Source organism: Borostomias antarcticus, assembly GCF_949987555.1.
Source record: "Borostomias antarcticus genome assembly, chromosome: 3".
NCBI classification, from domain to species: domain Eukaryota; kingdom Metazoa; phylum Chordata; class Actinopteri; order Stomiiformes; family Stomiidae; genus Borostomias; species Borostomias antarcticus.
The window spans coordinates 33,332,195-33,347,194 of NC_140236.1; the positions used below are offsets into that span (position 1 = coordinate 33,332,195).

A 15,000-nucleotide genomic window follows, 5' to 3' on the forward strand; every position below is an offset into this window, starting at 1 on the left:
TTTGTGTTGTGTGTTTCTGTCTGAAATTAATTGAGAAGGTGTAGGGGGGGAGGAAATCTATGATACTATAATTAAAACAATGTATATAAAAGATACTGTAAATGTGTTGGGAAAGTTGGCAATATGGAAGCAGCTTTCTTCCCCCAAAGTAGAGGGGTGAACCAGGGCTGCAGTCTCAGCCCCACCCTGTTTAACATTTATATTGATGAATTGGCAAAATCACTCGAGGAGTGAGGTATCCCTGGTCTCACCTAGCCTGACACTCAGACTAAATTTCCATTTGTTTCACTTCATTACTGAGTCTGATCAGGCTCCCATTGCAGCCGTTTTCCAAGATGGATGTTGCTGAAGGGATTCTCAGAGATTAGCTTATCCCCTAACCAGTCACGTCGCACAGTTTCAAAAGACGCTGGTTGGCCTGGTTAGAATTCCAACCGAGAAATCACTCTGGATGTGAGCCTTTCAAATCACACTCTAAATCACATTTAGAATATTCAGATTCAGGGGCTGGAGCCAGGTCTCAGCCTCTCTGACACAGATTAAATGACATATCTACTTTTTGCAGATGATCAAATATTGCTAGCTCAATCTAAGAAGGCATTACAACTGGGGTCATCTGAAAAATGTGTGTCAGATCTGGGCCCTGACACGGAACCTGGAAACAACTCGAATTATGGTCGTCCACAAGTGACCCAGTTGTCAGGGAAACCCAAATAGGTTCTTACTGGGCTCCACTGACATAGAACACACACAGATACACATGAACACACACAATCCCAATAATACACATGAACACGCACAATCCCAATAATGGATGCTGAGCTGAGCAAGACCAATTCCCCCTTTTAATTAGGATACAAAAATGAGCAATCAAATTCTACAACACCTAAAAACAAGCGACTCCAACTCAACTCATGAAGTGACCAGCTCTCCATTGCCAAGAGGAGAACATAGAGACGAGTCCCCTCAGCCAGCTGGTCCTGAGGTCACCTCCTCTAACAGCACAAGGCCTCGGGAAAGCCCTCACACCATCTGGACCAACCAAATCGTAGATAAAGAAAAAGAAGTAGAGCGGGTCGTTCAATGATCGAAGGGTCAGTGGTTCGAATCCCAGCTCTGACTGTCCACATGTCGAAGTGTCCTTGAGCAAGACACCTAACCCCAAATTGCTCTCAATGAGCAGGTTAGCACCTTGCATGGCAGCTACCGCCATTGGTGTGTGAATGTGTGTGTGAATGTGTGAATGAGAGGCCATTGTAAAGCGCTTTGAGTGCCGCTAAGGTGGAAAAGCGCTATATAAGTGCAGTCCATTTACCATTTATCTACCACAAAAACACAAAACAAACTTCAATGCTATTTGTCTCTAAACAGACAGTACGCGGTAGCAAACTATCTGAGCATCATGACTGATGATGAGAAGCTGAGAAAGGCATTAACTATGTACAGACTCGGTGATCACAGCCTGGCCATAGAGACTGGCCCACACAGGCAGACCTGGCTGCCTAGAGAAGACAGGCTGTGTCGGCTGTGTTCACTATAATATGACGTTTACCCTACTGTAAGCCTTGAGTCAGTCGGTTTGTTGTTGTGTTTAATACTGATATTCTGCCACTTGTTGTACAGCATAAAGATTTGTGCTTCCATGCCCAACTCAGTTTAGCACGGCCAGACTCCCGACCTCGCGGCACCAGACTTGTCTCAGACCAGCCCGGCCCGGCCCAGGACAAGGACCTCTTCTCTCTAGAACTGGGTCAGCCTGCAGCTCTCCAGGTCCAATTACTGGGCCCAGATTACTCTGCTGTGCTCCGCAGGGAGAGAGAGAATGAGGGGAGGACGAGAGAGACACAGAGGGAGATTGAAAGAGTGTGTGTGTAGGGGGGGGGGGGTGGATAGATGAAGAGAGAGAGAGAGAGAGAGAGAGAGAGAGAGATGTGATGAGATGGTAGTGTGGGGGGGCAGAGGAAGAGAAAGGAGAGAGAGAGATTAAAAAAGGGGAGAAGTTTGATGGGGTAGTGTCCTAACCCTAACCCTGGTGTGTGTGTGTGTGTGTGTGTGTGGGGGGGGGGGGGGGGGGGGGGGCAGTTATACTCCAGCTGGTCCTTCTATTCCAGCACACAGGCTACATTGTCCCACTCTGGGGTTGCAGCCAAGCATGTTTCACCTCCACCCTGTTATAACCCCCTACACACACAAACTCACGCACACACACGTGCGCACACACACATGCACACACACACGTGCGCGCGCACACACACATGTGCGCACACACATTTGCGCGTGCACACACACGCACATGTGGAATGTCAGCAGAATGGCTGTTAAAGTAGAAAAGAGTGCATGGGGATGGTGAGTGAGTGTGTGTGTGTGTGTGTGTGTGTGTGTGTGTGTATTCTGAAAGTATGGGGGTTGCATGGGACAGACCAGCGTAACGATCATCAGAGGAAGAAAAAGACAGCAACACAGAGAGGAGAGAGAAAGAGAGAGAGACAGAAAAAGGGAGAGAAAGAGACAGAGGAAATGAGACTGACTGGCTGTTCAATATGGATGCTCAGACCTGTCAGCTTGAAATAAGTTGACCATATCTATGATTCAGCTCGCGTGCAATACAGATTTAAAAATGTTATTAAACTGGGTCTCTGACTCTCATCGGGAGGCGGAGGAGAAGAGGAGGAGATGATAAGGGAGGAGAGGAGGTTGTTCTTGTAAAAGGAGCAGCTGTTTCCCATGTCTCATCTTAGAGCTCAGCTATGATTCAAAGTGAATGACATACCCAGTAAAGCAGCTAGCTGCGTGTCTGCCTCTGCACACTCAGTGCTGTGTTGGGCCAATTCATTCTTTTCTCTGTGTACACAAGGCTATCTCCCAGGAGGGCGATACATTATGTAACACAACACCTAGGGGCATTTCAGGGCCAGATATTGGAATTTCTCCAAATGTTTATCCACACATTATCTTTTTATTTATATCTTCGCCACGAACCAAAATGAAGCACGGTGAACAGTCTTACAACTTCAACCAGCTATTGACCTGACTGTAGACTGAGATTCATGTCCTTTCAAAATGCACTTACAACCTAAGTTCCTTCATCATCCAAATTCACTTTAGTACATTCAACAATTCACCCATGTGCCACTAATTTGTACAAGAAAGTTTGAGACTGATTGATTGATTGATTGATTGGTTGGTTGATTATATTTTATTGTCCCCGTAGGGAAACTTGTCTTGGGCGCAGCACCGCATTGCGTTATAAGCATTTGACAAACAACACGTTACACAGGACACGACAGAACAACAAAAACAGATGGGGGATGATTAATGCTCGTCTCTTCACACATTGCGCGGTGAATCTAGACGCAGCATCGACGTGCAGGTGAGGCTGTTGTTTCTATCCTCCCATAGTGAGACGCGTCAGCAGCGTGGCGGCAAAGCCGTTTCCACAGCGCTTCACTGATAAGATAAGTTAACCAAACAATCCTGTCTTGAGTGAGCCTCGAGTTCACATGTGAGCCGGAGTTAAACGTCCTCATCGTACTTTACTCTGATATATTCTGCACATTCCCGATGCTGTAATGCCCAAATCTCCCGGGAGTTGGTCTTATCTTATCTTATGTTGAAGTGGAATGACCTGTGAAGTGTGCTAGTGTCCTAGCCCGTCTGCTAGAGGTGGACTGTCTAGTGTTGAATACGGGGTGGATAATAGCACCCACATGTCTCTCCTCATTGCTTTGCTCTCCTGACATGAAACTGAAAGACTTGAAGGGGTGGAGGAGGAAAGGACAGAGAAAGAGAGAGAGAAAGAGAGAGAGAGAGAAGGAGAGAGAGAGTAAGCTGTCCTCAATCAACACCATTAACAGAGTAATCCTATGACTTCATGGAGCAGCTTTCTGGTAAGAGAGGAGAGAATGATGACTTTTAAATGGTGTGTGTGTGTGTGTGTGTGTGTGTGTGTGTGTGTGTGTGTGTGTGTGTGTGTGTGTGTGTGTGTGTGTGTGTGTGTGTGTGTGTGTGTGTGTGTGTGTGTGTGTGTGTGTGTGTGTGTGTGTGTGTGTGTGTGTGTGTGTGTGTGTGTGTGTTAGAGCTGGGCCAAACCTGATCTCCCTGAAGTGAGACTAAGTCACCGTACCCGTCGGTCAGATTGGTTTAAACACACACGCACACACACACACACACACACACGCACACACACACACACACGCACGCCCCCACACGCTCCATCAATCTCTATTATGAGGGGAGGGCAGGCGTGGAGGTGGTTGGGGGGGGGGCGGGGGGCGGTGGCATTGGTCGGGGGCAGACATGCCAGGAAGGGGTGTCATCATCGTTAGCTCCCACATCACTCAAAATTATGACAGTCACGCTTCTCAACTCTTAAACACGGGACAGAACACTGACGCTGGGTGGTTTGACCGTTACACGTTCACGGACATGAGTGAGTGGTGCTTCTGTGGTACGCAGAGGACCGGTGTCTGGTTAAACATCAAGACCTCACTGGGAGGCCATCTTACGGCGGTGTCTGGTTAAACATTAAACCTCACTGGGAGGCCATCTTATGGCCTAATGGATGATGCTGTGAAGAAAAATACAGTGTGTGTGTGTGTGTGCGTGCGTGTTTGTGTGTGCGTGTGCGTGTGCGTGGGGGGGGGGGTTAACCCCAAAGTTCAACAGCCACAGAAACAGTGTTCAGTGAGGAGGCCCACAATGTTTCTACAGGCAGGGGAGACTACAAGAGGATGGATAACGTTCAGGTTGATCACTGGTGGAGCTGCAAAGTAAGCTTCAGGGACATCAAGATGATTATGTATGAGAACAGAGGAGAGGAGTTGTTGAGGTCTGGGCGATGAAGCGATAGCCACTATGCTTGCGCTTGTGCCTAAAGGTACATACTTAAACACAGAGCTACCAAGTGTGCCTTGAAATTGAAACTAGAAAATTGTCCTCAGAGAGCACAGACCTCCCCCCATGAATGCATTTGGTGGCTCTGTGCGAGTGAGCAGGACATGCTTGGTATTGCTGCATTCGTTAGGTTGAGAGCTTCATGCCAGTCCAAGCCCTTCCCCAAGTTTCAAGATCCACCCCAAGACAAGACAATGACTATGAATGGGGGGATTTTTTCGCTCCTGAGCATAAGTCCCAAAAAATGAATGGAGGTGAATGGCAGGCCATGTTTGAGCAGCTCTGCGGCGCCCTCCTTGGGTCGGATCAGCTCCAAAATTGAATGGGTTCTAAGTTGGCCCGTGCTACACCCCCACCGAGTTTCATGAAAATTGGTGTGGTAGTTTTTGCGTAATCCTGTAAAAAAACAAATAAATAAACCAATGAACGCGCCACCGAACATTACCTCACGTCTTGTGCTTTCGCTAGGGCGGAGGTAATATCAAATCAAATCAAAGCTTTATTTGTATAGCGCATTTCATACCCAGAGGCAACACAATGCGCTTTACAGAGAACAAGGGAGATGGGTATACGACCCACTCTCTACATATTCCAGAGGGAAGCAAAAAAAAACAGTATCACCCAGGGGCCAGATAAGTGAGCTGTAAAAATTCTTCCCTGAATAAAATTCATAATGACTTACAAAGTTTCACATACTGTAGGCCATGGTATCCAAAACATTCCTCATAATTACTTGCTCTTTCAGAGCAGCCATCATCCAACTCTCACTCATTTCTCTGTTCTTTCAAGCTCCATCCATTCAGGGCTGGGCGTTACCGGTGTCTGAGTTCGCTGCCCCGGTGTAAATGAAACATTTTGGTAACTGCAATAAAATTGCATCCTGAATGTCAAATCTGCTCAATACAAAGTGTCTGAGCCGTCTTTGATGATGCAACCTCGTCGGAGCGGTGAGCGATTGAGAAAAGAATGGATGCCAATTTGAAACTTCATGACTGGAGGCTACTGTATATGCACACACTGGAAAATGATGCGGATGCTTGATCATACCAAGAGACACAACAAAACACTCATATCATCATATAGCCTTGTCTTATGGATTCTTCCATCGTTTCCTTTTGTGAGAGTACGATCCAGAGAGGGGAGTGGGCGGGGTGAGGGGGAGGGGGAGAGGGGGAGGGGGGGAGATTTGAAAGGTCTGGGACAGCCATCATTCACACGGGGTCCTGGCAGGGACAAGGTGTGTGGTGTCATTAAAATGTGATCTCTCTCTCCTCACATTCATCCGTTTCCTGTTCTGTCTGGCTGCAGCCGTGTCCTGCGTCCTGCTATGCCACATTGGCATTAGGACATTAGATACGTGCACCTAGATACAGTCTCTATCTAATTTTATTTGACCTGATTTGGGATCAGAACTTCGTTTGTTCTTTAGTAAGATTGCGCAAGAACTACCGGACTGATTTTCATGAGACTCGGTGGAAGCGTGTGTCATGGTTACCATGGGTACCTTAGAACATCTACATATTGGAGCGGATCCGGAGCACGGGGCGGGCCAACGAGCTGCCCAAACATGGGTGGCCATTCCCCCCCCCCATTCATTTTTTGGACTCAAGGAGCGAAAAATTCCCCCGATTCATCGTCAATGGGGGGAGTTGAAACGGCCATATCTTGGGGAGGTCATAGAGACACGGGGTTTAGACTGGCATAAAGCTCTGACCTAATAAATGCAGCAATAACAAACATGTCCTGCTCGCATGCAAGTGCGCGCACAGTGCCACGGAATGCATTCAAGGGTGGAGAGCTGTGCCAAATGTAATACTGCTTTAGGATCAGACACAAGTCATAAGCCTAGTTATGAATATGAATTGAAACCAAAGAGAAAATGCAGAGATGACTTCCTGTATTACAGTAGTTCTGAGCTTCACTGTTCTCTGTGGTGTGTTCAGCAGGTGTTAAGGTGCTGTTCTCTGTGGTGTGTTCAGCAGGTGTTAAGGTGCTGTTCTCTGTGGTGTGGTGTGTTCAGCAGGTGTTAAGGTGCTGTTCTCTGTGGTGTGTTCAGCAGGTGATAAGGGTGCTGTTCTCTGTGGTGTGTTCAGCAGGTGTTAAGGGTGCTGTTCTCTGTGGTGTGTTCAGCAGGTGTTAAGGTGCTGTTCTCTGTGGTGTGTTCAGCAGGTGTTAAGGTGCTGTTCTCTGTGGTGTGGTGTGTTCAGCAGGTGTTAAGGTGCTGTTCTCTGTGGTGTGTTCAGCAGGTGATAAGGGTGCTGTTCTCTGTGGTGTGTTCAGCAGGTGTTAAGGTGCTGTTCTCTGTGGTGTGTTCAGCAGGTGTTAAGGGTGCTGTTCTCTGTGGTGTGTTCAGCAGGTGATAAGGTGCTGTTCTCTGTGGTGTGTTCAGCAGGTGATAAGGTGCTGTTCTCTGTGGTGTGTTCAGCAGGTGTTAAGGTGCTGTTCTCTGTGGTGTGGTGTGTTCAGCAGGTGATAAGGTGCTGTTCTCTGTGGTGTGTTCAGCAGGTGATAAGGTGCTGTTCTCTGTGGTGTGGTGTGTTCAGCAGGTGTTAAGGTGCTGTTATCTGTGGTGTGTTCAGCAGGTGATAAGGGTGCTGTTCTCTGTGGTGTGTTCAGCAGGTGTTAAGGTGCTGTTCTCTGTGGTGTGTTCAGCAGGTGATAAGGGTGCTGTTCTCTGTGGTGTGTTCAGCAGGTGATAAGGTGCTGTTCTCTGTGGTGTGGTGTGTTCAGCAGGTGATAAGGGTGCTGTTCTCTGTGGTGTGTTCAGCAGGTGTTAAGGTGCTGTTCTCTGTGGTGTGTTCAGCAGGTGATAAGGGTGCTGTTCTCTGTGGTGTGTTCAGCAGGTGTTAAGGTGCTGTTCTCTGTGGTGTGTTCAGCAGGTGATAAGGGTGCTGTTCTCTGTGGTGTGTTCAGCAGGTGATAAGGTGCTGTTCTCTGTGGTGTGTTCAGCAGGTGATAAGGGTGCTGTTCTCTGTGGTGTGTTCAGCAGGTGTTAAGGGTGCTGTTCTCTGTGGTGTGTTCAGCAGGTGATAAGGTGCTGTTCTCTGTGGTGTGTTCAGCAGGTGTTAAGGTGCTGTTCTCTGTGGTCTGGTGTGCTCAGCAGGTGTTAAGGGTGGTGTTCTCTGTGGTGTGTTCAGCAGGTGTTAAGGGTGCTGTTCTCTGTGGTCTGGTGTGTTCAGCAGGTGATAAGGGTGCTGTTCTCTGTGGTGTGTTCAGCAGGTGTTAAGGGTGCTGTTCTCTGTGGTGTGTTCAGCAGGTGATAAGGTGCTGTTCTCTGTGGTGTGTTCAGCAGGTGTTAAGGTGCTGTTCTCTGTGGTCTGGTGTGCTCAGCAGGTGTTAAGGGTGGTGTTCTCTGTGGTGTGTTCAGCAGGTGTTAAGGGTGCTGTTCTCTGTGGTCTGGTGTGCTCAGCAGGTGTTAAGGGTGGTGTTCTCTGTGGTGTGTTCAGCAGGTGTTAAGGGTGCTGTTCTCTGTGGTGTGGTGTGTTCAGCAGGTGTTAAAGGAGTAGTAAAGGGAAAATGCATGTTTAGCCCTGTTTTAAGGTTACTTATGATCATATACAATGGTTCAGATCAAAATGTTGACAAAACTAGCACTTTTGAGAAAGTCTGATAATTGCTCTACCACCGTTTTGGTCATACAATGGATGTGGGTGGGCATCTTGAAAAATCATTCAAAAACATGTTAAACTCTCGATTTCAAGACAAGGAGCTCACCTAGGTGTTAGTTGGCGTTCTGACATATAATTCGCCATAAAGTAAGATTCTAGTTCATCTGGAAAAGCTTTTAAAAAATATTTAGCATCGAACTATTTAGTCGCAGCACATACGTGTGTAAACTTCCGCTTTAACGGATTCCGATCTCGCGCAATGCCTTGATCTCGCGGTAGGCGACGTCCGTGGATTCCGGCTCAGATCATAAGTAACCTTAAAACAGGGCTAAACATGCATTTTCCCTTTACTACTCCTTTAAGGTGTGGTGTGTTCAGCAGGTGACAAGGTGCTGTTCTCTGTGGTGTGTTCAGCGGCTGCTGTGGTGCTCTACATGGTGACTGATTAAGAGTCTAAATGCAGAGGCCCTTACGCAGGCTGCTGGCTAGCGGGGGCTGGCGCTGGGCTCTGGCAAGACTCCAGGTCTCCCTCTCTGCTGCCAGGGGCCTCATGCCAGGCCAGGTAATGGCTGCTTCCTATTGTTTCCCTGGAGCTACAGTAACAACCTCAGTGACTAGTGGCATCGCTACACTCACATCATGACCCTGCCACAGGAAAAGAGTTGAACTGGATTAATTCTATTAGCTTGAGATTAGTATTCTATTATCTTGTTTTTTCCTACTGCCTTCAAGTAAAGTCAAAAAGGCAACCACAGGAAGCAAGAGAGAGTTTGTGAGTGTGTACTGTATGTGAACCCACTGTGTATGAGTGTGTGTGTATGAGAGTGAGTGTGTGTGTGAGTGTGTGTGTGTGTGTGTGTGTGTGTGTGTGTGTGTATGTGTGTGTGTGTGCGTGTGTTGTGACTTCCTCCCTGTGGCCGGGCGGCGGGAGCCCATGGAAGGCGAACTCGCCCAACTTCGGCCCCGCTGTGTGTAAAAGTCTGTTTCACACAGACAGGTGAAAAGGCCGGAGGGCACGGCGACCGAACCAGGCCCTGTCAGCACCATGGACAGCGGGGACAGGTGATCAACGGGGTTTATAGGCCCTTCCTGGTTGCCCTGGTCGGCAACCCTACTCCCCACCTGCGCCGACTTCCGCAATCAGTCTTTGGACTGTGAGTAACCGACCGGTGTATGCTGCTGACCTGTTGCTCTGTTTTCATTTCGACCCTGCTAATGCGTGTTTTTTGTCGTCTTCAGGAGCCGTAGCCGACCCCCTCGACTCATCCCGCGCCATGCGCCACCGGGAGAACGAGACCCAGACTACGCCGAAGAACAGTTTTTCTGTTTCGAGTTTTGCTTTTGAGTTTAAATTGTAAATAAGAAACTGTTCTTAATGTCTTACCTGGTAAAATAAAAGTTTAATAAAAATAAAATAAAGTTTGTTTCAGATAAATGCGCTGAGGCGCGTAAGAGCCCCGGGACTTGTAGACCTTGTTTTGCTGTGCTCCACCCCGGTGAACTCACCCAGGGAGATTACGCTGTGCGTGCATGTGTGCATTTGCCAAAGCTTTACTGTCATTAAGCCCTTTATTCCAAACCCCACGCAAGTCACCGATGTAAACTGTTCCATTTGCAAACCCCCCCTAGCCCCTTCCCTCCCCATCCTTAAGCTCTGCCATTTAAATCAATCAATTTGTCTATTTACTTTCCAGGAATGTCTGGCCCAAACTGGATCCTAGCAGGGGTCAGTGCTGCTGGGGTGGGGATCAAGCTCTCAGGTTACCCTCTAGTTTACATTCACTAAGGAGGGAGAGAGGGAGAGAGGGAGAGAGAGAGGAGAGAGGGAGAGAGGAGAAGGGGAGAGAGAGAGGAGGAGGAGAGAGAGCAAAAGAGAGAGAGGGGGAAAGAGAGAAGGAGAGAGAGAGAGAGAGAGAATGGGGTAGGGGAGGAGAGGATGGGTGTAGGGTACGTCCTCCTACCTGGTAGTCCAGGATGCTGAAGCCCAGGCCTCTCTCTCCCTTCTCCAACTGCAGCAGCTTGACCTCAGATGACCACAGAGCCAGCTCTCCCTCCTCTTCCTCACGCTCCTCCTCCTCGTGGTCACTGTGGTCTTGATGCGTGGGTTCCGGAGGCGCTGGCTCCTCCTTTAAGGTCACTTGGTCCTGGTTGGAGAAGGTGGGAGAGTGTTTTTGAATGTTTGAACATAAATATTTGTTGTTGTGTACAAAGGTGATGTGTATTGTTGTGTACAGACGTGGTGTGGCTCAGAATGCGTCTTTAGGGGGTGATGCGCACACAATTTTGGGGGGAAACCTCCGTTCTATGCTGAGTAGCCTAGCAGTATATACAGTATAGGCCTATATTCTTTGCTGTCTTTCTGACTGAGCTCATTTTTCACAATCGTGGGAAATCTCCTGACATGACACAAAATGGATATGAAGACAAAATGTTAAAGATACTGATAATTGATAAGCTAATTGATAAGCAGGTTATCTCGATTACTAGTGGTCCAAACCATGGACAATGCAAGAAAGAGGGATGGGCTGCACTTGAAACAAGCTATCAAACACATTTGGAGAGGATTTGAATTGCTATTTCTATTCTAAATTTTTAGCATTTTGGCACTGGTGATTTTCCTTTGGCTCTGGCTAAAATCTCTTTGGGGGGCGCCAAAAAATCCTCTATGAGGAAAAACCCTGGGTGTGTATTGTTGTATTGTTGTCATTAGGGATGTCCCGATACCATTTTTTCACTTCCAATACCGATACCAATCCGATATTTATTTCTTTATTTTACTCCTGAATAAATAACAGCAAAAGTTGGATATTAAATATGGCCATTTATTCAAGTAACAGTAAAGTACTCAAACAGCATTCAAGCTTGCAAGTTTTGCATTCAGCTGTTTTTTCTTCTGGCAGAGTGAAATATTACCACACCGCTGACATTTTTCCTTCCAGTTTTGCACGCGACCTGCAGATATCCCCTATTAACGCGACTGGCTCGTAACGTTGCCTAGTAACGTTAGCCTACTTTTCCCCCCCACACAGTTGATTAGAAGATTAATGTGCAGCATGCGACTGTGACGTGTGTATCGGAGCGCGGATCGGAGCTTTTTTATTTTTTCCGATCCGATCCCGATCCAGCGTTCTGGGCCAGTATCGTCCTGATACCGATCACATGGATCGGATCAGGACATCCCTAGTTGTCATCTATGCTTTAGCTTAGGAGGAATGCTATGCTAATAGAGCAATGAGCAGGCAGGGAGAGAGGGAGGACATGAGACATGAGGTGAATGGAAGGAGAGAGGGAGATGGAGAGAGAGGCCCAGTCCCAATGTCCACCTCTACGGACTTAGACTTTGAGTTGTGTTCCCGCTAAGTGCGTGAGGGCTTAGGGCTCTAGTCCCATTGTCAAATCGTCAAGTGCATGAGGGCTCTCTGGCAGACATGTTGAGCCCTTTATGCCCCCTTACTGTAAGTCTGCCCTTCTGAAGACTTTGCCTAAGGGAATTACCCACAGTTCATATCATTGTGATGTGTAACACGGGGTTACCTGAAGAACGGCCAATAAACAAGCATGGACAGATCAATCAACACTAACGTTCACGTTTACAAAACAAAATATGTTTTCATGTTTTCAGCTGGACTTGTTTGTCTGCACAAGTAGCCTTGCAATTATTTTGGTTTAAATATTTTTACTTATAGGTTATCAAACCTAAGGGTTTGTATAATTTGATTTGTTTGAACATATGTCGCCTATGATTATAAATGACATTTCTGTTGCCATAAATCATGATTCCCCAGTTAAAAGCTGCATGGCATTAATCATCCATCTCGGTGCAGTGTTCTTTGAATTGAGATCTCCAGCATGAATATGGAGAGAGCTGTGAGGTGTAGAAATGTGTGTTGTCATTCTTGAGTAAATACTTTTGGAGTAATCACAAACAAGAATCACAGGCAGTAATGTAATTAGTTTACAGTATGTCCACTAAATGAAATGATTTCAACAAGTTGAACAGAAATGTTTTGAGGGTAACAAGGGGATTTGACTCAGCCCAAAATTAATTTACATGTAGTTTTTCTAATTAACATGATATATTATATCATATCTGGAATATGTTTTGGCGTCAACGTAGCGTGATGTCACAAGTGCTGTCCCATTCCTTTTTATACCATTCCAAGCCCTTGCAGCCACTCGCACTCAACCACTGACGTCCAGGTGACGTCCACACATCTGTGAGGGTTCAGGGCTTGAGGGCTTAGGGGTGCTCAGGGCAGAAAATTAACACCTGCCACTGGCTAAAATGCAGGTCAAATTTCCAATTGGCGACTAGATTTCGGAATGCTATCAGAAAAATAGATATACTTGGCCAGTAGATTTTTTAATCTACAGTCCCCTTGGCAGGTGACTCACCGTGAGCCAAAAAGTTAATTTTCACCCCAGATAGGAGGATTAGGGAAGGGGGAGACAGAAAGAGAGGAACAGAGGGAGGGGGGGAAGTTAGCCTACCAGGAGTTGGTCTTTGCCCATGTCTCTGGTGGGAGCCTGGCCAGCCAGTAGGGAGGACAGCTTCAGCTCAATCTAACGGTGAGAAATGGGAGCAGAACATGAGCAGAGATACAGATATAGAGATACAGGTACAGTAGAGATACAGGTAGAGAGATACAGGTACAGTAGAGATACAGGTGGAGAAATACAGGTAGAAATACAGGTAGAGATACAGGCAGAGAGATACAGTACAGGCACAAGACACATGGGTGAGTGGAGGATGTAATTGGTTTTGCAGAGTGTGTAAGGGTCATGAGGTAAGTCTGTGAGTGGGGTATTGCTCTGTGTGTGCGTGTGTGTGTGTGTGTGTGTGTGTGTGTGTGTGTGCGTGTGTGTGTGTGCAGGAACACCTGCATATTTTTAGTGATGTCAGTGAATGTGTGTTGCAGAGTTCCAGCTGTGCCTGGGATGACGTTATACGAGGGAAACCTCAGTGCTTCAGTGAGTATAAATAAAGGTTTGAAATGAAATGAAAAGTTAAATGCGTTCCAGAAACAAAAGGCAAAAACACGTGAAAACCCACTTTCACTGGGATCTTTGTAGTTCTAGACAAGTTAGTCATTGTTAGCAATACAGTACCAGTTGAAAACACACTATGCGCTATCTTGCGCAAACGAACACCGTAACAACATTGTCCAGAAGCTGGACAGTACTGGGTACAGTACTGTAACTGATTTAATGAGACAGAAATAAGACAGAGGCACTAATAAACATTCTTATTACAGCTTTCATTTATCATTGATTCTTAGAGCAACCATCTTGGTTTAATGTCAGCAGCTGACGTCGATGAGGTTGGAGTTGAGTAAAATAGCGGAAGGCCGAGTTCAGGTGACGTATTTGAGGACGATTTTGACGTTGAATTCGGAAAAAAAACAGTATTTCTGATACGACTGGAATGCAGCATGTGTGTGTGTGCGTGAGTGTGCGCCTGTGTGCACGCGTGTGTGTGTGTGTGTGTGTGAGCGTGCTGACCTCCTCCAGGCTGGCGGCGGGGCTGGCGGGGCGCCAGTCGTCCTGGTCTGGCAGGGGCTCGGCGCCCTCCTCGGTCAGGTGCCGGCAGCACACCAGCGTGAAGGGGGGCGGCACAGCCCTGAGGAACGCCACCACCTCCCTCCTCGTCTTCCCATACAGCTGCACCCCATTCACCTGCACGCACACACACACCACACACACACACACACACACACACACACACACACACACACACGCACACACACACAAACAAACACACACACACACACACACAAACGCACACACACACGCGCACACACACGCGCACACACATGCACTGACACACACACGCACACACAGACATGCACACACACAAACATGCACACACACACACACACACACATACACGCACATACACCACACAGACATGCACACACAGTCACACACACACACACATTAATGGTAACACACACACATCTATAGTGTAGGTAAATAACACTCACATGAGTTAACTGCATATAGCAGTACATAAGCACACCAAAAAATCCCCACACAAATACACACTAAATATGAAAATAGTGGTCTTCAAACAGCATTAGAAAAGCAGACATCACAGAGCATCATACATGCACAAGATAGGGCCAACAACCACTCCTCCTAATAAATAAATAAATAAATAAGTATGTACGTACGTACATGTGTATATATGTATATTCATTTTGTACAATTGTGTGTGTGTGCGTGTGTGTGTGTGAGTGTGCGCGCGCGTGTGTGCATGTGTGTGTGCGCATGCATGCATGGGTGCGTGCATGTGTATGTGTGTATGTGCGTGTGCACGCATGGCTGCGTGTGCATGTGTGTGCGTGTGTGTGTGTGTGTGTGTGTGTGTGTGTGGATCAGAGAGGCCAGCCAGGCCAGTGTTGTGACAGTGTCCTCTGTGTGGGGATCCGAGGAGGCTCCTGATTGCTGTTTAATGGAGCGGGCTGTACAGGAGCGGCTGGAAAGCCCGGCTGGAGAG

At 47.3% G+C, this 15,000-nt stretch overlaps 1 protein-coding gene across 4 annotated transcripts in view; it reads right to left on the bottom strand.

Moving 5' to 3' along the window:
- Positions 1-15,000, bottom strand: part of patj (PATJ crumbs cell polarity complex component) — a 157,312-nt gene that overhangs the window by 114,777 nt on the left and 27,535 nt on the right. For all 4 annotated transcript variants that reach the window (XM_084461680.1, XM_084461679.1, XM_084461678.1 and 1 more), the window contains 3 exons: positions 14,004-14,177; positions 12,993-13,064; positions 10,463-10,645 (listed from right to left, as the gene is read on the bottom strand). In XM_084461680.1, coding sequence (XP_084317806.1) covers positions 10,463-10,645; positions 12,993-13,064; positions 14,004-14,177 — 429 coding nt within the window. The remainder of the gene's footprint in view (positions 1-10,462; positions 10,646-12,992; positions 13,065-14,003; positions 14,178-15,000) is intronic.